The sequence below is a fragment of the Drosophila nasuta genome, chromosome 2R (assembly GCF_023558535.2).
Source record: "Drosophila nasuta strain 15112-1781.00 chromosome 2R, ASM2355853v1, whole genome shotgun sequence".
Taxonomy (NCBI): domain Eukaryota; kingdom Metazoa; phylum Arthropoda; class Insecta; order Diptera; family Drosophilidae; genus Drosophila; species Drosophila nasuta.
Genome location: NC_083456.1, coordinates 30,522,481 through 30,544,961, shown reverse-complemented (window position 1 = coordinate 30,544,961; position 22,481 = coordinate 30,522,481). Strand labels below are relative to the sequence as shown.

Here is a 22,481-nt window from a genome sequence, read left to right as displayed (position 1 = left end):
ACAGAAAAACAATTTACAATTTGCAAATGAACTCGCAGCGTCTTCTATACAATATATTTCGCTCTTTCTCTGACAACTTTGTATACCCGGTATCCATAGGGTAGAAGGTATATGTGAAAGAAGTACTATGTCAATATACCAAAGATAGCCTTTGGTATATTTTTAGTATTTTTGTGGTGTATGAATTTGATATATTTTAAAATTTATACCGCAGTTATATTTTGAATGGAGTAATATATCAATATACCAAATATGGGCTATGGTATATTTTTAGTATTTTCACGGTATATACATTTGGTATGTTTTAAAATAATACCGCACAGTTTTGCTTTCAATGAAGTACTATATCGAGATATCAGCTACTCCCGTTAGTATATTTTCAGTATTTTTGCAGTATATTAATTTGGTATATTTTAAAACGAATATCACACAGTTTTGCTTTGAATGAAATATTATATCAATATACCAAATACAGACTTTGGTATATTTTCAGTATTTTTGTGGTATATTAATTTGGTATATTTTAAGATAAATGCCGCTCTGCTTTGATTTGAATAAATTAATATATAAATATACCAATTATAGCATATGGTATATTCTTAGTATTTTTGCGGTATATTAATTTAGTATATATTAAAATTAATACTACAATTTTGGGTTGAATTGAGTACTATATGAATATACCAATTATACTATACTGGTATATTTTCAGTATTTTTGCAGTATATTAATTTGTATATTTTAAAACGAATACCGCACAATTTTGCTTTGAATGAAGAAATATATCAATATAGGAAATACAGCATATGGTAGATTTTCAGTATTTTTGCAGTATGTTAATTTGGTATATTTTAAAATGAATACCGCATTATTCAAAATGTGTAGCAGATATTTCACAGTCGAGCACACTCAACAGTAACTTTCTTATTTGTTTCTTTTCGTTTCGAATATTATATTTTATGCTGATGTGGTTGTTTGTTTTTCTCGTTTTTGTTTCTTTGCAGGGCATGCGTATGTCTGGCGAGAGCACGGAAATCATGCACTTGACACAGCTGGAGCGGGAGAGCGCAGGAGCGTATGCTTGCGGGGCAACGAACACCGAGGGGGAGACGCGCAGCTCGAGTCTCACACTAAAAGTGCAGTGTAAGTAAGCAGCTTTTGCCAGCTGCCACACAACAACTACGTATATGTGCCACAATATAGTTGCAAGTTTATTGTAATAGAGAGAGAGAGAGAGAGGAGAGCAACAGCAGAGCACTGCGAATACAATATGATGAAATAACATGGCGGAACGGAAACGGAAGTTGCAAAATAAAATCAACTGCTGCAGCAACAACGACAAAAAATATTAAAGTTGCCAACTTTTGCAGCGGATGAGGAAATTGCTTAGAAATGATGCATGGCCAAACCCATAACTGAGTGTGTATATGTATGTGTGTGTGAGAGAGTGTGCGTGCGCGTGCTTGTTTACAATTGTAAAATTGTTGTTGCCCCCAGTCTAAATAACCGCCATTGATTTACACGCAAAACTTTTGCCTATAAATTTAACTGGCAATTTTTGCCCTGCCAACTTTTTCATAAACCTCACGTCGAGTCGCTGAGCTGAGTCGAAGCAAAGTCAACTCGCTTTGAGTGTGAAGTGTGTTGTGCTGCCTTTTGAGCCTTTGGGCCAAGCGCTTGGCAAATTTTTCATCTCGTGATTAATGTGCATTGCATAAAGCGGCGATTGAACTAAATAAATCAGAGTAGCAGCAAATTGAAATCAATTCTCGTTTTACCTTTGCGAAAAAGAAATGTTGCCTGGCCGGATATCTAGAAAGGAAACTGCTGCATTTTTCAAACGGAAATGCAGTACGACAGTTTAAGTAGTTTATATTTTGTGAAATTATGAAAGTTTCACGAGCAACAAGTGCAACAGGAAGTGAAGCACAATATGCTGCAGACGTTGAGCTGCGATAACAGCGAGGAGAAGTAATAAAGCTTCAAATACTTATCAGTCTTGGCGTGACTTACATTTTAAAGGCGCACTGAAGTATATAGATATAACATATATGAGTGTGTGTGTAATTTCCAGAGACAGACTTGGCCCTGGGCTAGAGCACAACTTCCGTGTGTACTTGTATCGTATCTGGTCTCATTTTACAGAGGCAGCTTGCAAGTGAAAGTAAACTCGACAACATCTTCTTCAATACCTGCTCAAACTCACACTCACAGACTCTGCGCTCTTTTATGCATGTGCTGGGGCACAACGACAACAACAACAACGGGCTTGGAAAGTCCTCACGTTCATGAAACGGAAACATGTTAATTACTATGCCCAAGGCTATGTATCAGGCTCGACTTCCTTCTTGGATTTAGCCTCTTTTTGTGTATTCTCCGGCTGTTCAGTGTGCTGCTAAGCTCCAGAGACGTGCAGACTGTTTTCCTGCTCGCTCCTTTCATATTTGAAAGCTAAAAGCAAATTTAAAAAAAAAATGAAAAACTTTTTTATGCGGCTTAACGATTTCTTTTTTTCTCATCTCCCTCACATTTTTGAGCCTTTGCGATTTGTGTTTTCATTTTTTTTTTTGTGCTTTGTTTTTCAGTCTCGCCGCGTTGTAAACCAGGCACAGAGCAAACCTCGATTGGAGCCATCAACATGCACTCGATACAGGTCAAATGCGAGGTGGACGCCGATCCGCCCGAGTCGGTGAGATTCAGTTGGACCTACAACAATACACGCAACGTGTCGCCGGTAAGTTACAACTCACAATTGCATACCGAAAAACTTCGAGTTGAACTGTAATTAAAGGACAAAGAAACGGGGACTGAGTTGAAATTATTGATTTAGTTGTGGAAAGAAAAAGGGTGCAGAGCTATTAGCAAAACTTGTGTTAAATACTTGGGGACAGCAACTCAGATTCGGGGACTGGCAACTTTGTACGTGACTGAATTAAAATTTAATCAAAATGTATAAATTGTGCTTTGGTCGAGCAGCATCAGCTGGCCGAAAAAGAAGTTTGTGGTTTCTGCTAGGCAACTTTTCATTTGAAATGCAAAGAAGCCGGAGAGAGATACAGACTGAAAGTGCAAAGCTTGAACTATAAATAAAGTAATTCATTTACCGCAAAAGTTATTTCGAAAATCCCAACTGAACACACAATGTTTGCATTGCCCGATAAAACCCGATTTGATTTTGAGTAATCCTTTTTTCGGTTGCAGGTGCTCAACTCGAGGATACAATCGAATGGCCTCACCAGCACTATGACGTATCTGCCGCAAACCGACTCCGAGCTAATAACTCTAGCCTGCTGGGCCAGCAATGTGGTTGGCAGACAGACGGCGCCATGTCTCGTCCACATATTGCCAGCAAGTAAGTACAGTAAATTCTCCTCCTTCTGTATCCCTTCTCTCCCTCACATTGTGTGCAATTTAAACAAGACGTTGTCTGGTGTCGATGTGGGTATCTATTATGCACACCTAAGGATCTACTTACATAATTGGAGTGCAACGGCATCATTAATGCAAACTGTGGCCATGCCTCAAGCCACACCTTTATTTACCCTGGCCCCAAAATGCAGCTGACTATCATTATGACTGCGACTATCAATCCCTACCATTTGCAGATGCACCCGAGGCACCCAAGGCCTGTGAACTCCGCAACGATACCGTCCTCGAGGTGGTCTGTGTCGCTGGCAGCGATGGCGGACTCTCGCAGTACTTTATGCTCGAGGTTGTGGGCGGCGATTTGCTTTATGCCAGCGAATCATCATCGGCTGGCAACCGAGGCGGGCAATTCGGTGAAACGCTTGGCAATGCGGACAATGAGATATCCACGTTGAATGATCAGGTGAGTGAAAAGGATTCAATTGAATTGTTGCCTTGAGATATTCGCATATGGAGTGAGGAAGTGAACGTTGGTCAATTAGTGTGCGCTTGTCCTTTCTGACTTTTCCGCTTGAATTATTAATAAATATGATTTTGGAGCAGGCGCTCAGCTCAAGCGTAAAAAGGACAACGTAATTAATGCTATAAGTTGCCAAGTTGAAGGCACACAGTTTAACCAACTGAATGGATGAGAGAGGGAGGGGAGGGAAGGCAAGGCATGGACTCATCCATAAGCCAAACACATGCTGAGTTATTAAATTATCTCTGTCACTCGTAAAAGAGAATATCATATGAAAATTTCATTTCATTTCGTTTGGTTGCTTTCAGCAGCAGCAAGCAGGGAGTGTGGAAGGGGGAAGAGGGGCAGAGGAGAAGTGCCTGAGGAGTGAGGCAACTTGGGCTTCAGCTTGGTTTTGTTCATGCAGCGTTAGCCAGTCGAGGCGAGGCGAGGCGAGTCGAGTTTATTAGCAAAGTAGCCAAGCGCAAAGAAGCGACAGAGATGCAGATGCTGAGAGAGAGAGGGGGAGAGAAAGAGAGGGGGAGAGAAATGACGAGCAGGACATGAACGTTGACCAATGTTGAACGTTTGCAGCTTTAAAGTTTTACGCTAGATAAAAATGGCAAGCAGAGACAGTGACAGAGAGCGAGAGAGAGCGAGAGGAGACACATTGACAGCAGCTTGGAAGGAAGAGAAGGAGAAGGGGACGAAGGCGAGTGGCAAATGCGCCGCAAGGACAACATAAATTACTTACGCTTACTTGAGTGGGAATTTGTGCGTAACCAACGAAGCTCACTCGATTGTGTCCCATTACGGCAAACGGATATTCAGTTTAAAATTTCCCAGACAGAACAGAACAATGTGTCCCACTGCAGCAGCCGAGTGTCTCTATCTCTTTCTCTCTCTTTCTCGCACACACGCACATTTTTAGGCATGAATAATTATTTATGGGCTGTGTTGCTCAGCTCTGCTGTGTGTGTTGTGCCCAAAGTTTGGGGCAACGACAAAAGTTGGCAACAAATAAACATAGCATACTTTACAGCGCTCGGCCATATGTCCAGCATATTATTAAGCACACACGAGATACGTGTATCGCTTCGACTGTCAACTGGTTATCTCGCAAGCAAAAAAGAGAATTCTCTGTTTATGGCCTGTTTTTTGTTTTCAACTTTATCTTTTGTATATGCTCTTTTTTTTTCCAGGCTACATCTGCACCCATCTTTCGAATGCAGGAGAACAGTCCACAATTTCGTTTGAATAATTTAGAGCCGGGACGTGAATATCAATTTTTAGTTTATGCCGTTAACGCCAAGGGACGCAGCGAGCCGCCGGTGGTGATTGAACGTGTGCGCGTGGCTGCACAACTGGGACCATATGGTGAGTATAGTATAGCCCAAGTAACCGACTAACCGACTAAACGAATAACCCAAAGAGAGAGCACAAACATGGCAGTAAAGTGTGCCAAAATATTCGCCAATTGCCAGAGCCTGAATTTGCCTGCTTGGCTGCTGTGGGTCACTTGCCACTGGCCAGAGCCAATAAACTTGACTGAGTTGGGTAGTTGAAGCTGATGCTCCCGTTGCTTGTAGTTCAACTGTTGTTGGCTGTGTCTAATTCAACGCTTCAGTGCATTTTCAAATCAACGCAAGTTCAAGGAAATCGTCTTCAATCAGCCGCCGCGAAAACTTTCTATGTGTGTGCTGCTTGCTGGAAACAAGGAAAAAGGCAACCTGATGTCCTGACTGCCGTATGTGTGTGGGCGTTGAGGCCGCCCTTTTCTAATCCACTGACTGAGTTATGCAGCGATGCGTAAAGCATTTCAGCATTTTCCATCAATGCGAAGGCACACAGACAGAGAGACAGAGAGAGAGAGTGAGCATATTACGTATACGCAAGGGCGTGCCGCTTCAGCCTCTTCATTTTACCCATGCTTAACGACATAACGACAGCTGTGTATGTGTATGTCTCAGTGTGTGTGTGTGTGTGTGTGTCATTGGCAATGCCTTTCTTTATTTCATACCCATCGAGCAAAGGCAAAAGCGAAATTGCTTCAATTTTCGTTTTGCTTAACGGCAGACGCCGTAGACACTTTGCTTTTATTGTTCGCCTCGCATTCAACATTCGGCATTCGCACTCAGCGCGTAACAATAACAACAACAACAACCACAACAACAGCAGCAACAACGAACACTACGTTGTCATTATTTTCATGCTGATTTTTATTTTTATCTGCATTTCCATTACCGTTTTCATTTTCATTTTGCGTTGCGTTGCGCTCAGCGTCGCCTACCGCATTGTTTGGCCATTCGGTTTCGCCGTTTTCCATTTGCCTTAACGCTGCCATCTTCGGCCATAAATCACACATACGTATTACCCAATTTAATGCACCTAATTGTATTTGATACGCAAATGTTCAATTATATGCCAGGTCAGTGGCAAAGTTCAGCATCGAATGGGTTAGTTGCCACTCTCTCTGTCTCTGTGTCAGTCTGTCAGCATTATGCGGTCGCATTAAGGCCAGAAACTGTGCGCGTCGACACAATAACTGTAATTACCAAAGAGCCATAGACACACACAGAGAGAGCGAAGCGAACGAACAACGTCGAGGCCAAGGACTACGCAAAAGGATCCCCCGAAGGCGAGCGCAAATAATTTATGCGAAATTTTAACAGTGGCAGCGCTGTGGCGCCTACGCAATTTCTATTATTTACACATTGCCTGGGATTTCTTTCCCCTCCTCCTCCCCTCCTCGTTCTATTCACGCTCTCTCGCTGTGTGTGGTAATAAATTCTCAAGACAGGAACGAAGGTGAAGTAACAATATTTACGTGTGAATAATAGCAAATCCGTCGACGCTTGACGCTGATTTTTGCTGCTGCTGATTTTGAAATCAGTTTACGAAAAAAAATCAAATTGAGAAAATGGCAAAAAATAACAAGAGCATTTATTAGATGGAAAACAAAAGACGTTGCCCGAAAATTACAATCAACAAAAGCCAAAACGCTCATTTGCTAAGCAACTGGTAACTGGTTAAGCGAAATTGAAACGAAACGGGAAAAAAACTGAAATTGAGCCGCAGGTGTAGGCAATTTCCACTTAAATGCTCGCTCTGCCACTTGCCACATGCCACACACTCTTGGCACTGTTTCAACTCGCAAATGGAACGGAAATGCTGCACAACAGAGGCAGGTGAGGCAGCTGCTTCTTCTGCTGTTGCTGGACTCGCTTGGATTGGGCTGACATAAACGAATGTATCGCATAAATCTTGCCACAGGGATCATCATCTCGCAAACAGTTGCAATTTCCGCTGTCTCATCTTTAGCCTGGCAAATCTAATAAATATAAACAATGCCTCTCACATGTTCATAATAATTGGCAAAAGCTTTTCTGCCAATAAGATGCTTGATTGGCCAACAACAGTAGCAAAGCGGCAGCAATTAAAGCTTGCGCCTTGAGTCAAGGTCGTCGCTCGACCCTCACGTCGATTGCCCAATTTGGCTAATTTCAATTTTCAACACAATTTGCCATGGCAACACAACACAACGACACAAAATCCCCACGTACAAACACAAACACAGTTAAAGCAATCAGTTAAGCAAAAAAGCACGGCGAACAGCGTTTGAAACAAAACAAATAAATAAAATGGCAAAAGGAAAAAGCAAACCTCGTATCAAACTAATTTCGAGCAAATAACAAATCATTGTGCAGACTCTCTCTCCCCTTTCCCCCCTCTTTCTTCCTTTATATAAAACTACTATTTGATGGCTAACGTGCGACCCACTTTCTTTCGTCTTCTCTCTTACAGATGAATCCATACTCTCGGAGGATCCAACGCCCGCGGAAACCACGCATCATGTGGGCGGTGGCATCGTTGGTGGCAACGGCAAGGGAGGCGGCGTTGGGGGCGGCGGTGGCGGTCTTTCGTCGGTTGGCGTCGGCGCTGGCGCCAGCATTGGCAGCGGACCGGAGAAGCAATCGACGCTGCTGATACTCGCCGCCGTTGTGGCGATAGGCGTCGTCATTGTGACGTCAATTATCGTGGCCGGCATCGTTGTTGTCTGTCGGCATCGGCCGCGGCCACCTGAGCCGCAGGAAGTGCGCAAGAGCATGCGGTAAGTGCCACTAAATACCCAGTAAGAGGTGGTTGAAAAGGGTTGCTTAACTTCCTTGTGAATGCATATAAAATATAGTTCATAGCGTGTCTGCTAGTCGTATACGTAATGTTCACTCTCGACCGCCTTTGTTGTCTTGCTGTTATTGTTTTCAGTGGAGCGTATATAAAAACTAATAATGAAATTGTTGTGCCGTGCTGTGGCTGCTACTCCGTGTGTGTGTGTGCAGAAATAATTACAGCATTATTTATGTGGCGCACGTGTAGAACGCAGGCAAAAGCAGAAGGCAAAGTAAAGTGGAAATAATTGTAGCATACTTTTCTGCGCTCATACAATGTAATTAAAGTAAAGACGAAATGCATGCATAATCAATGTCTTTAAAGTTTTCTACGCTTTAATCAAAGCGAAAGCGAAATCGAAAGAGGCTGAGACGGGTGTCTGGGTTCATTAGGCAACCGGGCTGGAATGGTCGAATCGATTAGCCCGCAGCAGCGAACAAACGAACGAACGAAGGCTAAACGAAGTTCACGCAACTGCCCACTAAATTATGCTTAGACTGTAATTAAATTAATTAAACCTGCACCTGACTACGACCCACAAAAGAGCTGGCAAAAGAATCAAAATGAACGACACCCTTTTATCCTCCTCACACACACACACCTACACAGCTACACATATATTCCTGCTGTGTCTCTGCAGCGGAAACGGAAGCCGCTTTCCCGCTTTCCCGCTTGCCGCAGTGCCAAGTGAGTTTCATTTAAGATAAGAAATCAGCGTTTACTTTGAAAAGGTCGCACCAGCAACGAGTAGATAATTAAGCAGCTGCTTAGCCTGTCCCAGCTACATTTCCCTTCTTTCCTCTTTACTCACCTCTCTTGTCTCTTCCTCTCTGCGGACTCTGTCAACTGTCGTCTGCGGCCAGGTGCCAGTTGAGGCTAATGAAAGACAAACTTGCACTTGCTGTCGCAGCCACAACGCACTTTGTGTGTGTCGCTCTTTCCACCTCTCTTCCTACCTCTCTTACCCGCTTCCTACCTCTTCCCCTCTATCTACCTCTTCCCCTCTTTCTACTTCTTTTTACCTTCTCCCTTCTCTCCCCTATTTAGCTGTACTTCATATTGATGCTGCCACTTAATCGTATCTGAGATTATCTGATTCATGCGCTGGCCTTTTTGGCACCTTCGACTTTTCTTTCATTTTTGCCCCACTGTGCGCTTGGCCAAATATTAATTAAAATTGCGACAGTCAGTTGATTGGGCGTCACATCAAAGCGCGACCCGAAAATGCGGGTCATTAAATGCTGCCACTGCAAATTGTGAGCTTCGGCTTTGGCTTTGACCATTGCCAAACATAAGCACATTATGTCAGCTCGTGGCATGCCACACACACACACATATAAATATGTTACATACACAGAGAATTTTGCAACATTTTAAACAGCTGACCGTCTATCTGTCTGGCAACTGTTTCCCTTCTCGCGTTCGCTACATTTTCAGGTGCGCCAGTGCATAAATTTTAATGATTTGCCTTTTGTGGCAAAAGTATTAGTGCAAATATTTGCACATACTCTGTGCATGTTTGTGTGTGTGTATGTGTGTGTGGCAAAGTTGCAACTGATAAGAGTTTGCTTTAATTAGCATTCTCCGGGGAAGAGAGTTTGCTCTCATAAGCAATAGTTTATTGAATGTGCCAAGGTGCACGCTGCGTATACGCGATTAAATTGAAAAAATGCCCTCGGAAAAAGTTGCACAAGCAGTTGCTCCCCAAAGACATCAACTTTGACTTGCGAGCTGAGGTGAGCTTTGCCATCGCTTAGCCTGTTTATTTTTATACCCGCTACCCAGTAAAAGGGTATTATAACTTTGTGCCTCCAGGAAATGAGTGTAACAGGCAGAATCAGGCAACTATCTGTCCGTCTGTATTAATACCAAGATCTCAGAGACTATAAAAGATAATGATATACATACATAACTTTTTTCTCACTCATAGAAAACTTGTGAAGTTATTGAGGAAATACTTTTTTATGGTATTTTTTCATTCTATGGTATATTTTGAATGTAGTACTATACAAATATACCAAATATATCCGTTGGTATATTTCAGTATTTTTGCGGTATATTTTAAAACATATTAATATACCAAATATAACCGTTGATATATTTTTAGAATTTTTGTGGTATATTAACTTGGTATATTTACAGAATAATAATATACCAAACATAGTCATTGGTATATTTTTAGTAATTTTGTGGTATAATAATTTGATATATTTTAAATTAATACCAAACTATTTTTCTTTTATTCAATATCCCTTACAACATAGCCTTCGGTATATTTTTAGTATTTTTTCGGTATATTCATTTGGAATATTTTAAAATTAATACCGCACTTTTTTAGTTTTATTCAATATCCCTTGTTATATTTTCAGTATATTTTCGGTATGTAAATTTTGGTATATTTTCAAGTTAATACCGCATTATTTTGCATTGGTATCTCACAGTCGAGCACACTCGACTGCAGCTTACATACTTGTTTTTTTTACTATCTATGCAAAAACAAAACAAAACAGAAAAAAATGAATGTGGACATCGTCCAGGGAACTATTAACAACTTGCTGGCATCAACAAAGTGAGGGCGTGTCTCTGACTCTCTGCTCTGTGCGTGTGTGTGTGTGAAAAGTTTTAATAGATTTGTAAGACTTGTTTTTCATCTCGATCTCTTTTTTTTTCTGTTTCTATTGCTCTCCCACAGGCCGGCGCGCAACGATGTGCCCTCGATGTACATTGAGGAGGACGAGCTGAATGAGCTGGAGGAGGGCGGCGGAAGAGCGGCGGAGATTCGAGCGCGCATCACTCCGCATCAGGCAACATCGCATCTGTGTGGCGGTGGCGTTGGTCCGGGCGGCGTTGCCCCGCTGGGCGGTCCAGGTGCTATTGTGGGCGTGGCCGGGCCGCATCATTACATCTCCGAGAGCTTCATACAGTACGCGCAGCCCAGTCTAAACGGTACTATTCCAAAATCTATACTCAACAAACTGTAGTCGTTGACTGTCCTTAGCATATAATGTAGTTTAAAGTATTTACTAGTTATCTTTCTTTTCCCTATCTCTCTCTCTCTCTCTATCTATTGCTCTGTCTATGTCTATGTTTTTCTTGCATCCCACTTGGTTTGCTTTTTAGCTCTTGAGTTCTGTTTCGAGTACGCACTTAATATTAATTTGTATTCATAGTTTAAGTTGATTGAATCGCAACGAAACGAAACGAAACGAAACGTAAATTGAATTGAATTTGAATTGAAACTTGTCGACTGTAAATACTTTAGCGAAACATCATCATCAATATGAATTGCCTGCCCAGTGTATATACATATATTTAGAGTATAAAGAGTACTTATTATGTAGATTAGTTAAATACTCACAGCAAATTAATAAAATTATATTCAGTTTGTAGTTTTATCTTTTCATTTTGTCAAGTGCATGTTTTCAAAAAGTAGAAATCGACTGGAAAATGTGATTGGATGGGGCCAACTGTGGAGTGCCAACTCGGAATAAATGTCATCGTTTAGTGCGTCAACTAATTGGCTCTCATTTCATTTTGTAAAGTAGTTCTCACACTGCCTTTTCCCCTCTCTCTGTCTATCTATTTTGCAATTAGCTTTGATCTATAAAGAGTTTCGATTTACTCGTAAATTGATTTATTTTTAGTATCCTGGCAGTAGGACGCACCGCACTTGAAGTGCACACAGTGCGTATGTGTAATGTGTGTGCACACAGATTAGCTCACCTGTTTACCTCCCCCCCATTAGTTGACATGACCAGCTCCCCTTTTCACCCCTCTCTCTCTCTCTACATTCTGTCTGCCTCTGACTCTGTATTGACTTTGTTGGTTGCTCTTAACTAATCATCAAACTACAGGCTGTAAATACAAGTACGAGTAATATTTAGTGGCAAGCCTAGTGCACCCAAAATACTTTAGTAAAACTTTCAAGTTTCCCAACTCTGTCTCTCTCTCTCTCTCTCTCCACTTAGTAACCCCCTCTTGCCCCCTCTTATTTACCATCTAACGAAGTTACTTCCCCCGCTTCGTATACTCGTAGGCGATGTGCTGCTACCTTTGCTTGTTACAGCCACAGCGAGTCAGCCGAGCAGCCATCGTCGTTACCATCGTAGTGCTGCCTCAGCTGCCACAATGTCGGACGTGGTCGTGGCCATGCCACAGCCAGTTGCAGCCAAGCTTTGTGCAACAGCTGCCAATGCGGCCGATGCATCCGCCGTCGCCGTCTCCGCCGCCGCCTGGCCACCCAAATGTATGCAAACTCAATTTTATATAACACAAAATCTGTGCACTGTGCCACAAGAGCAGCAGCATAACAACAACAATTACAAAATCAACAAACTACAACAACTGCAACAACAACAAAAATGTATAGAAAAAGAAGAGGAAGAACACGTTTTAAGCACCGGCACCTGGCACAGCTTTTACCAGCTTTTCAATTAAGGCAAAAGAGTTGTCGTGCTTGAAAACTGATGCAATAAAACACAAGAATTTACTTGATTTCACATTTTAATTTATCGCAATTGTCATGCTTTGTCTGTGCTGCTGCCTTCCCTCTCTCTTTCACTCTTCTCCTCTCTTGCTCTATTGACAACGCTTTTGTCTTTTGTTGAGTTTTTGGCTTTCTCTGGACATTTGGCATATGCGTTTGCCATTTTGCTCTCTCTCTCTGTCTGTCTTTTATTCGGCCAACAAAGCCACAAATTTCTTTTAATTTGGGGCATTTTGCTAATTGTTGATGGGATTTCTGTTGCAACCAAAGCTTGCTATTGCATGTGTGGCATTTGCAAATTTAAATCCTCTCAGTTTTTGTTTGCAGATTTCTGCTCTTTTACCTCTAGGCAATAAGAAGATTTTTTCTAACAATTAAAGGACACTCAGGCGCCTTTATCGACTCCTATAGCTTTTATGGAATTCCCTGTAATTGCAATCACCCTTTTATTCTATACTTTGCTAAATATTGCATTTAAAAATCACAAATACTGAGTTGAGCTCTGGTTTGTATTGGTATTTATCTGTGTTGCTCTCTCGTTGCCTGGTAAAGCTCTTTAGCACAAAGTTAGCTACATATTACGAGTACTCAACACACACTCGCATATGCAAATATAACAGGCACATTAGTGTGTGTGTGCTCAGATTGCGAGACTGCAACAAATTTGCTCCGCGCTCTGTTTATTTTGTGTGCTCTGTATGTAGACTTTGTTTTAACTTTGAATTGCATAAATTTCATTTATGTATTGCGAAGCAACTAAATTAAAAAAAAAAGGAAGCGAAAAGCAAAAATAACGTATACGCACGCGTCTCGCTTCGTTTCCTGTGCCTGGCAAATGCAAATATTATTTAATGTGCACATGTGACGTGATGTATACGTGATATTATTTCAAATATTATATGTGCACAGCTCACCTCTCATTTTCCATCTGCGCTTAATGGGAATTTCAGCCTAACTCAAAAGTCACAAATTAGCCACATTTGATTTTGTCAGCGTTTTAATTCGCTTTATTCATGTATTTGTACGTTTTCCGCCCCCTCCTCCTCCACTTCTTTTACTCCTCTTTGGCGTTCCTCTCTGACAACTTTTAATTTATGTACGAGGGAGCCTGACATCTGCTCCCACGCAAACTCACACACATTTGACTGTCAAACGCTCTTCTTATGTCTGTATTTACTCGCAAAAGCCTCTCCAAAGTTGCCCTCTGACACACACACACACACACACACATGCACGCACACACCCTTGTACTCATTCTCAGTCTCAGTTGGTACATAAAGCAAGTTGACTTGGACTTGCTTACAAGACACTAACAACTGCTGAAGTCGAGACTAAAGTGCGCCTTGCTTACTGAAACTGTTGCTTCCACAGGCAAAAAAAATAAGTGTGATCGACTGGGGAATACTCTGCCAAAAGGTGGCAAACAATGAATTTGCTTTTTGTATTCATTTCTTTACTTCACTTCACTTTACTTTCCACTTTTGGTCAAGTTTGTCTTTGGTTTGTCTTCTCATTTAACTTTGCACTTTCACTTCACTTCAGTTCTCATTTGACTTGCTGCTGCTTAAACTGTTTCTTCTCCGTTTTTTTTTTCTTCGTTCTCTCATTTTGCGGCGCTTTCACTTCACTTGTTCTTCTCACTTTTGATTATCTTTTGCTCTGCAGCACAAACTGCATTTGTCATTCTGCTTTCCATTTCGAAACTAGTTTTTACTTTAATTTTTGTTCTTAAAATTTTGAGGATTTACTTCTTTTCTTTTCTTACTATTTTTTTTTTATTTGATGACATTGTTTTTCATTTCGAAAAGAAACTAGTTTTTACTTTAATATTATTTCTTAAATTTTATATTACTTACTTCTTTCTTTTTCTATACCGCTTATTTTAGTTTTGCTGCTTTGTTTGTGCTTTGCTTATTTACTTTTGAAGTCTTATCTTGCTTGGCTTTCTTCGGCAATTCTCTGCTCTTCTTCATATGAGAAGTAATGGACTCGCTTTGAGCATTATTCAGACAGCAGCTCAGCACGCTTTTAGCGCCGTAATTTGGGGGCCAGCAAGTAAGCTACTCTCGTATAGCAAACGCATAAGTATAAGAGAGCAAAACTTGTAAGTTGGCTGACAACGCCCTGTCAGAGCTCATTGCTGGCTGACATTGCTGATGGCTGCTGTTGCTGCTGCTGTTGCTGTTGTCATTAGCCAACAATTTTAATTGCATACAGTGCCTCAAAAAGGTGGCCCAAGCTGGTAAATTGAAAGGCAGGTGATGCCTGTTACTGCTACTGTTGCTGTTGTTGGCCTCTTCATGAGTTACTGTCGTCGAGTCGAGAAAATGCGTTTGACTTTTTCAGCTCTGCTTATTAATGTATGTAGAGTGGTGTGTGTGTGTGTGTGAATGTGTATTTGTTTGCTTTTTTGCGTATGCTTTTTTTTCTCTTCTCTCTTTTTTTTCGTGCACATTTGTTTCATTTCATGTTGCACCATTCATTTTGCTCGACTTTTTGTCTTATTGTTGCTGCTGCGTCTCTTGCCGATGTTGTTTGTCTTGTCTTGTTCTGTTTTGTTTGTCTGCGCCGCGTCAAGAGTCGGGACGCCAACTGGGTAACATTTGTGTAGTCGTCCTTGTGCCGCAAGATGTATGCTACACATATTGTCTATGCGTGAGTGTTGAATGTGTGTGTGTGTTGGTTTCTTGCGCACTTCAGCGGCACTCGTCTAATTAGACAGAGTTAAGACAGAGTCCGCATAGCCGGCGTCTTCTTCAGGGAGAGGAGACATCATTTGTTGTTGCGGCTGAAGCGTTTACTTAAAGGCGTCTTAAAGCGTGCCATAAAAATGATGGCAACATCAGCTAGAGATTGAGCTTCAGCTTTAGACCTTTGGCCTGGCATCTACTTTGATGTCTGTGGCAGAACCACATGAAGTGCCGCACAATTTGCTTTGGCAACATTGTTGATGCGGCCTATGCTGCCACACGCACACACACGCTCGCACACTCTCATAGGTTACACTCTCTGTGTGGCACTTCAATGTCAGAGGCAACGTTCATTCATTTGTCGTGACGCTTCCGCCTTCCACCTCTTTGCCCTATTTTCGTTGCCTTTGGCACCCGAAGGCTTTGCAACATTTTTGCGACTTTTGACATTTTTAATGCTGCCAGGCATGGCGTGAAAGTATGCGTGAGTGTGTGTGTGTGTGTGTGAGTGTGTGTGAGATACAGCCTGACGCCAGTTGCTTTAGTTTGTGCGTCTTTATGACTCAAAGACGCCACACAAATGTGACATAAAAGGCGATAATAATAAAATATAACACACACAGAAAGAGAGCGTCAAATAACAAACTGCAAAATCGTAAACAACAAATGGCGACACAGAGAGAGAGAAGTATGGCAAACGAACGCTAGATGGCGCTTAAGTTTCACTCGGAAACTAATACAATCGTGAAATGAATTCTTGGACATAAATGTGCGATAAAAATTAAGAAATTGTTGAATTATTTTATGTTTACGATCCAGACACGAGGGTTGCCTCGCCAAAATATTAATATTTATATGCTGCTGACAATTTCATTGTTGTTGTTCTTCTTGTTGTTCATTTTATTATTGTTTATGTGTGTTATCGTTTGTCCATTTGTTAACTTGTTGTTCTCGATGTCGTTGTTGTTGTTGTTGCTCTTGTCGGCGCACAGTTGGTCACGCTTTTTTGATATTTGGCTAATAGTTACAATTTCCATTTGCTTTCTACATTTCTATTTTGTCGTTTTATTTGCTGCCAAAACAATTTACAACTGCTTTAAATATGATGTCATTTTGCAAGTGTTGTGAACAAAAAACAAATCGAAACATAAACAAACATTGAAATAAGCAAAACAAAACTAATCGGTAAACACAAATTGTACTTTTGATTTTTCTTCCCGCATCTAACACACACACTTCTACACTAACACACTCACATACACACATACACACGCTCTCATCTGCTTGCCATTGTTGTTGATTTTGTTTTATGCCAACCAACCAAAGTGTATATTGCAGACCCGGATCTGATATTACCGCGCGGCGAATTGGAATTTACGACTCTGGATCCCACGCTCAAGTAATTGTAAAAAGTAATAATATCTACCACACACACACACACACATAATCCCTTCATCCCTGGATCTGGAATTCGCAGCCCTGGTTCACGCTGATGCACTACGAACAAGAACAACAGAGCATCATCGTAATTCACGGGCGTTTCATTTTATCGTACATAGCTGTAAATTTTTAGCATAAATTTAAATGTATTAATGTCGAAAGGTATAACATAAGTGCATCCTCTATGCATATATCCTTGTCTGCGTGCGCCGAAACAACCAAAAATTTATATATATACAACACAGCAAATTGAAATCAAAGTGGAAATGGTAAAAGGGAAAAATAGCAATGAAAAAAAATAAGTCTGCCTTTGCCGTGCTCTAATCGAAAAAATAACTGAAATCAAAAAGTGAATTTTGTAAATATCATTACACATACACACATACACACATTTATATATATATACATTAACACCCATCTGCGAACAGTTGAGAATCAAAAAGATGAAATAGCCTCGACATCAAAATGTACATACTAAAAAGAAAGAGGAATGAAGATAACCGGGCAACCATTAATCAAACTGCATTTAAATGTTGAAATAAAATTTAATTAATGAACCATTTTAGTTTGTAAGCTAGTTGGATAGGCGTAAAACAAGTTTAGTCGCTAGGCAAAACTAAATTTAGACTCAAAGAGCGTAAAACCAGGACAAGAGCATAATTGCAAATAGCAAGTAGACTATAAATAAATAGTATATATGATAGAAGAAGGAGGTGGAGAGAAAGGAGTAAATTTGTTCACGGATGTGTGCGTATGTGTAATATTCAAGAATTTATTACTGCAAAACTGATATCAATATTGATTAGCCAATACTCAGTTAACTGGCCAAGAGAAGCGGGGTCTATTTGCAATTGAATTTATGCAATTTTCATAATAGATTTGTGCATAGGCAAAGTGCTGGCCAAGTTAGCAACTATTTATATATGAATTCATGAATATTCCATTACCATAACAAAAGCCTGGCTGGGCTGGAAAAAGTGAGCACAAAACTCTTCGCAAGTGCATAATGAATAAATGTTAAATAAATTACAGGCCCAAAAATACAAAACTAAGGCAGCAGAAACCGAAACCGAAGCAGAAGCAACAACAATAATACGAATTAATTCATTGTATGTACATGTTATAAATAAATAACTAAAGTAACCGAGCGACTAACGAAAAACGACATGAAATCTTAAATAAAATATAATTCATATACACAAAACATGCATTTGGTATATGAATGTGAATATCAAATACACAAACACACATGAAAAACCAAATGGCAGCCTAGCAAAATATACATTGCGTATGCGTAATAAAATAAATTAAAATTATACCAAAAATAGAGCAGGAACCGAACCGAAACGAGTCGCAATGAATTGTTGGCAAACCAAAGACACAGACAGAGAATTGAACTGTCTCCTAGGAGTATCCAAGTATTCTCCTCCCTTTCTCTCTCTGTCTCTTTCCTTCACAGTCGCTATCGCTGTCGCTATCGATGAGTTTCGGTCTCACTCTCACTCTAATTCTGTCTCTCTAAAACTAAACTGATTGTTTTTAAGGCAAAAGTTAGATTTACAAACCAAAACAAAAATGCAAACAAAATCGAAAACAAAAACAAACTTAAACTTAAATTTATATTTAAATTTAAATTAAATGGTAAATATATTTTACAATTAAGCCGAAACTACTGAGTGTGTTAATAATATTAATGAATACTTAAAAATAAATAAACTGAATTAAAAAACCAAACACAAGTATTTTCATCAATTTCAATTACACCCACAGCAGCAGCAAATGAAACGCCAAAAACTTTTACCCAAGGATTAAGTGATATTAATGCTAGCAGAAAAAAAAAGTGAAACCCCTAAGGAATGAAATTTGCTTCCATTAACTGCATTCGCTGAGAGCAGAGCGTGTAATCGAAACAACAGAAAGGCGGTCAGCTAAGTCGGCTTTCATTAATTTACACGGCAACCCTCCTCTAATTTTCCCCCTTTCTGCAACTTGACTTGCATTCCGGATTACTCGTAAAACACTTCCCACCAATGCTGTTGCTGCCTGCTGCCGATGGAAGTCAATGAAATTTGAAGCAAACTCTTGGCAAACTTTTCAACTGCAGTTTATACCATTTAATACCAGTTTGCTGAATTGCAAAGCATATTTATTAGTCCCGAAACTTTCACATCCAACTTGGCTGCCCCTTCAATGGGTTACACTAGAGATTCTCCCCTCTTTCTAAAGCACTTCGAGAGGTTTGTAATTATCGCTGCCCAGTTTAGAAGATTAACTACTCAATATTCTTGCAAGTTTGAAGTGGACACGAATTACTCTACTCAGTGTCATCTTTATAAAGTGTAAGTAACTATTTATTTATTTTGTTGGAATGCTTCTCTAGTTCTATACAAAACGAGTAAGAAAGCTACAGTCGACTGTGCTCGCTTCCCATTTTGAATAAAATTAACATACTGAAAAATAAGTTAATATACCAAATAGTATAGAATTGGTATATCGGTATAACAGTACATTTGTACAAATTGGCCAAATCAATATACTAACAAAAATCATGAAACAGTAAATAAGGCTGTATTTGGTATATCGATTTAGTATAAAAATAAAATATACAAAATTAATTTACTGACAATAAATAATATAGCATATATTTGGCTATATTTGGTATATCCATAAAGTAACACATCTAAAATATACTAAATTAATATACTAACAAAAATACTAAAGTATACTAAAGTCTATATTTGGTATTTCGATTAAGTTATTAATACATTTAAAATATAGCAAATTAATATACTGTCAACAAATACTATAGCATATCGAAGGCTATATTTGGTATATCCATAAAGTAACACATCTAAAAAATACTAAATTAATACACTAACAAAAATACTAAGGTATACTGAAGGCTATATTTGGTATTTCGATTAAGTTATTCATACATTTAAAATATACCAAATTAATATACTGCCAATAAATACTATAGCATATCGAAGGTTATATTTGATATATCCTTAAAATAACACATCTAAAATATACTAAATTAATATACTAACAAAAATACAAAAGTACACTGAAGGCTGTATTTGGTATTTCGATTAAGTTATTAATACATTTAAAACATAGCAAATTAATATATTGTCCATATATACTATAATATGCCGAAGGCTTTAGTTGGTATATTGATGTAGTACTACACTTTAAATATACCATAGAGTTCAAAATGTATCAGATTGATTCTATCTTTAATAACCTACATTTATATCGGATCGCAACCAAATCGGTAGAAATATACTATCAATAAATACTATATCATATCGAACGCTATATTTGGTATATTCATAAAATAACACATCTAAAATATACTAAATTAATATACTAACAAAAATACTAAAGTGTACTGAAGGCTATATTTGGTATTTCGATTAAGTTATTATCACATTTAAAATATAGCAAATTAATATACTGTAAATAAATACTATAATATACCGAAGGCTATATTTGGTATATTGATATAGTAATACATTTGAAATATACCATGGAATTCAAAATATACCAGATTGATTCTATGTATCTTTAATAACCTACACTTATTTCTGATCGCAAGCAAATCGGTAGAAATTGGCTCTTTCGGCCTGTTACATTACTCTAGGCACAAAGTTCTGCAAAAGTGAAGTTCTGATGTGGCATAAAGTTAAATATTGAACACAAAACTTAAAACTTATTTTAAGCATAAATCACAACATATTTGGTAATTATTTTCAATAACTATGTTAAGCAACAGATTAAATATTACACTACAAAAAAAAACTTCAGCAAATCGATGGCTATTTTAAGATTATTGTTTGCCTCTTTTGAAATACAAATGGAAAATGTTTTTAATTTCAGATATAATCCTTAAGAGGATTATTCGTTGTACACATTTTTTGTTAATTTTTAACTGTTTTTTGTGGCATCTGCAGTCAAGTTGAGAGTGAAGTCGCATGCTCTTCATGTGGAAAAAGTACTACCGAGTAAAAGCCAAAACTAATGCCACATAAATCCACAGATTTGCACAAAGAGAGAGCGAGTGAGAGAGTCCATTGAAGTGCTGTCCAGGGTGAGGAAGGCGCATTGAGCAGTTGCTGGCGTGCCTTAATGTGACAGTCGATGCTTAACCTTAAAGCACACAAGCAGCAGGAGAAGCACAAGCACAGGCAAATTAGAGGACTGTCGGCTGGCCAAATCTTTTGGCGTTCACAATACACAAAGGCGTGCTTAGTTGAGGACACAACTGCTGAAATATTAATGCGCCAACTAAATGGCTGACATCGCTCCCCCAACGAGAACCAACGAAGGACCAGAGACCATAAACGTCAGCTTTGAATTCAATTAGCGTAGGACAGGACAGCAGAGCAGAGCTGAGCAGAAGTCTGGTGCAATTGGCAGAACGGGGCTGGAAAAGCCATAACAGCATTGATGCAGTGCAGCAATTATTGGGCTCTCTTGTTGACAAGCTCGCCAATGGAGTTGTAACGCCCACGAAGCGAACAGCAACGAACCAAGAGAACCAAACAGAAGTCCAGGCTGCAGAGTCATAACAATCGCAATCACAATCATCATCACATCAATGGCCCGTTGTTGCAACGTAGACATCCTGGCCGGGGTCGACAGCTTAAATTTGACAAGCCACAAACGTTGTTGAGCCTGGCAGCTGTGTCTGCTCTCTGCCTGCTGACTGCTAAGGGAGCAATCAGCTCGAGCGACAACTGTTCGCGTATCTATGCCAAGGACATGACGTGCACAATTCTTTTGTTCGCTGTCTTCCTCTGGTGGAAATCAAAACACAAACACAACGCTTCAATTTCGGACATTTTCAACGTTTTATTTCGCAACAGCTGGCTTAAATCTAAATGTAAACTCTTGAAATCAGCTTTCTGCTTAAATCATTTCCAATTATTATTACATATATTTCATTATTATTATTATTTTATAATAAAGCGAATTTCAAATTCAATTCGCGTTGCTCTTGCAAATCTGCACTTTTTTTCTTGTATTTTCTTCATGCTCAATGCAATTATTCTCCATTTACAATGCACTCAATGCGAAGTGGTTGGCAGCGCATGGTTCCAGGCACCGACTGCTGAATACCTGCACCGACAACTGGAATAACGTATCGAATATAATCGAAGTAAGTGCAAATCTATCTACAGCTACATTAAAAGTTAGATTCAATTGAAGACTTGCTTTCGCTCTTACACTTTCGCCTCTCGCTCTCTCTCTCTGTCGTTTTCTCTCTTTCCTCTGCTGGCTGCTGCTCTGGCACTGTCGCTTAAAGCCTTGGGTAAGCGCACAGGCAGAGCTTGAATGGGACGCAGACAAGTAAATAAAATTGCAAATAAAGTAAAAATGTTGAAATGCCAAAAGAAATGCACGGTACATATTTTACATTTATTCATTCGTCGTCGACGTCGTCGTTGCTGTTGTCGTTGTTGTTCTGCTGCTGTTGTTGCTTTTAAGCGAAGACAAAAGGCAAACAGGAGGAGAAGAAGGGAACTAGGAGGACTCTGAAGCTGCTGCTGTTGCTGATGCTGCTGCTGGTGCTGGTAAGCCGAGCGTTAATAACAACGCTTATCTGTGGCATTAGTAGCGTACACAGCAATAGCAATAGCAATGACAACGGCAGCAGCGGCAAAAAAAAAAGAAAAGGAAAATGCTGAAAAAAAAGAAATGGAAAAAAAAAGAAATGATAATGAAAAAGTGAAATAAAAGCGCAACAAGAGCGCTAACAGACAAACAGCCGAATAGCAAACAAAACAGAATTCAACACAAGAGATAGAGGATAAAGAAGAGAGAG

General features: G+C 39.6%; 1 protein-coding gene across 4 annotated transcripts in view; it reads left to right on the top strand.

Moving 5' to 3' along the window:
* LOC132785489 (sialoadhesin) overlaps positions 1-18,238 on the top strand; it is a 92,303-nt gene extending 74,065 nt beyond the window's left edge. Inside the window, exons 10-19 of one of the 4 annotated variants that reach the window (XM_060791610.1) lie at positions 1,005-1,143; positions 2,586-2,734; positions 3,202-3,352; positions 3,606-3,829; positions 5,068-5,242; positions 7,670-7,976; positions 10,728-10,981; positions 12,072-12,281; positions 16,332-16,396; positions 16,550-18,238. In XM_060791610.1, the coding sequence (XP_060647593.1) occupies positions 1,005-1,143; positions 2,586-2,734; positions 3,202-3,352; positions 3,606-3,829; positions 5,068-5,242; positions 7,670-7,976; positions 10,728-10,981; positions 12,072-12,281; positions 16,332-16,339 (1,617 nt within the window). In that variant the 3' untranslated portion in view covers positions 16,340-16,396; positions 16,550-18,238. Of the gene's footprint in view, positions 1-1,004; positions 1,144-2,585; positions 2,735-3,201; positions 3,353-3,605; positions 3,830-5,067; positions 5,243-7,669; positions 7,977-10,727; positions 10,982-12,071; positions 13,346-16,331; positions 16,397-16,537 lie in introns of those variants that run through there. The other 3 variants (XM_060791612.1, XM_060791611.1, XM_060791609.1) reach the window with 3 other exon arrangements.
* The last annotated feature ends 4,243 nt before the right edge of the window (positions 18,239-22,481 follow it).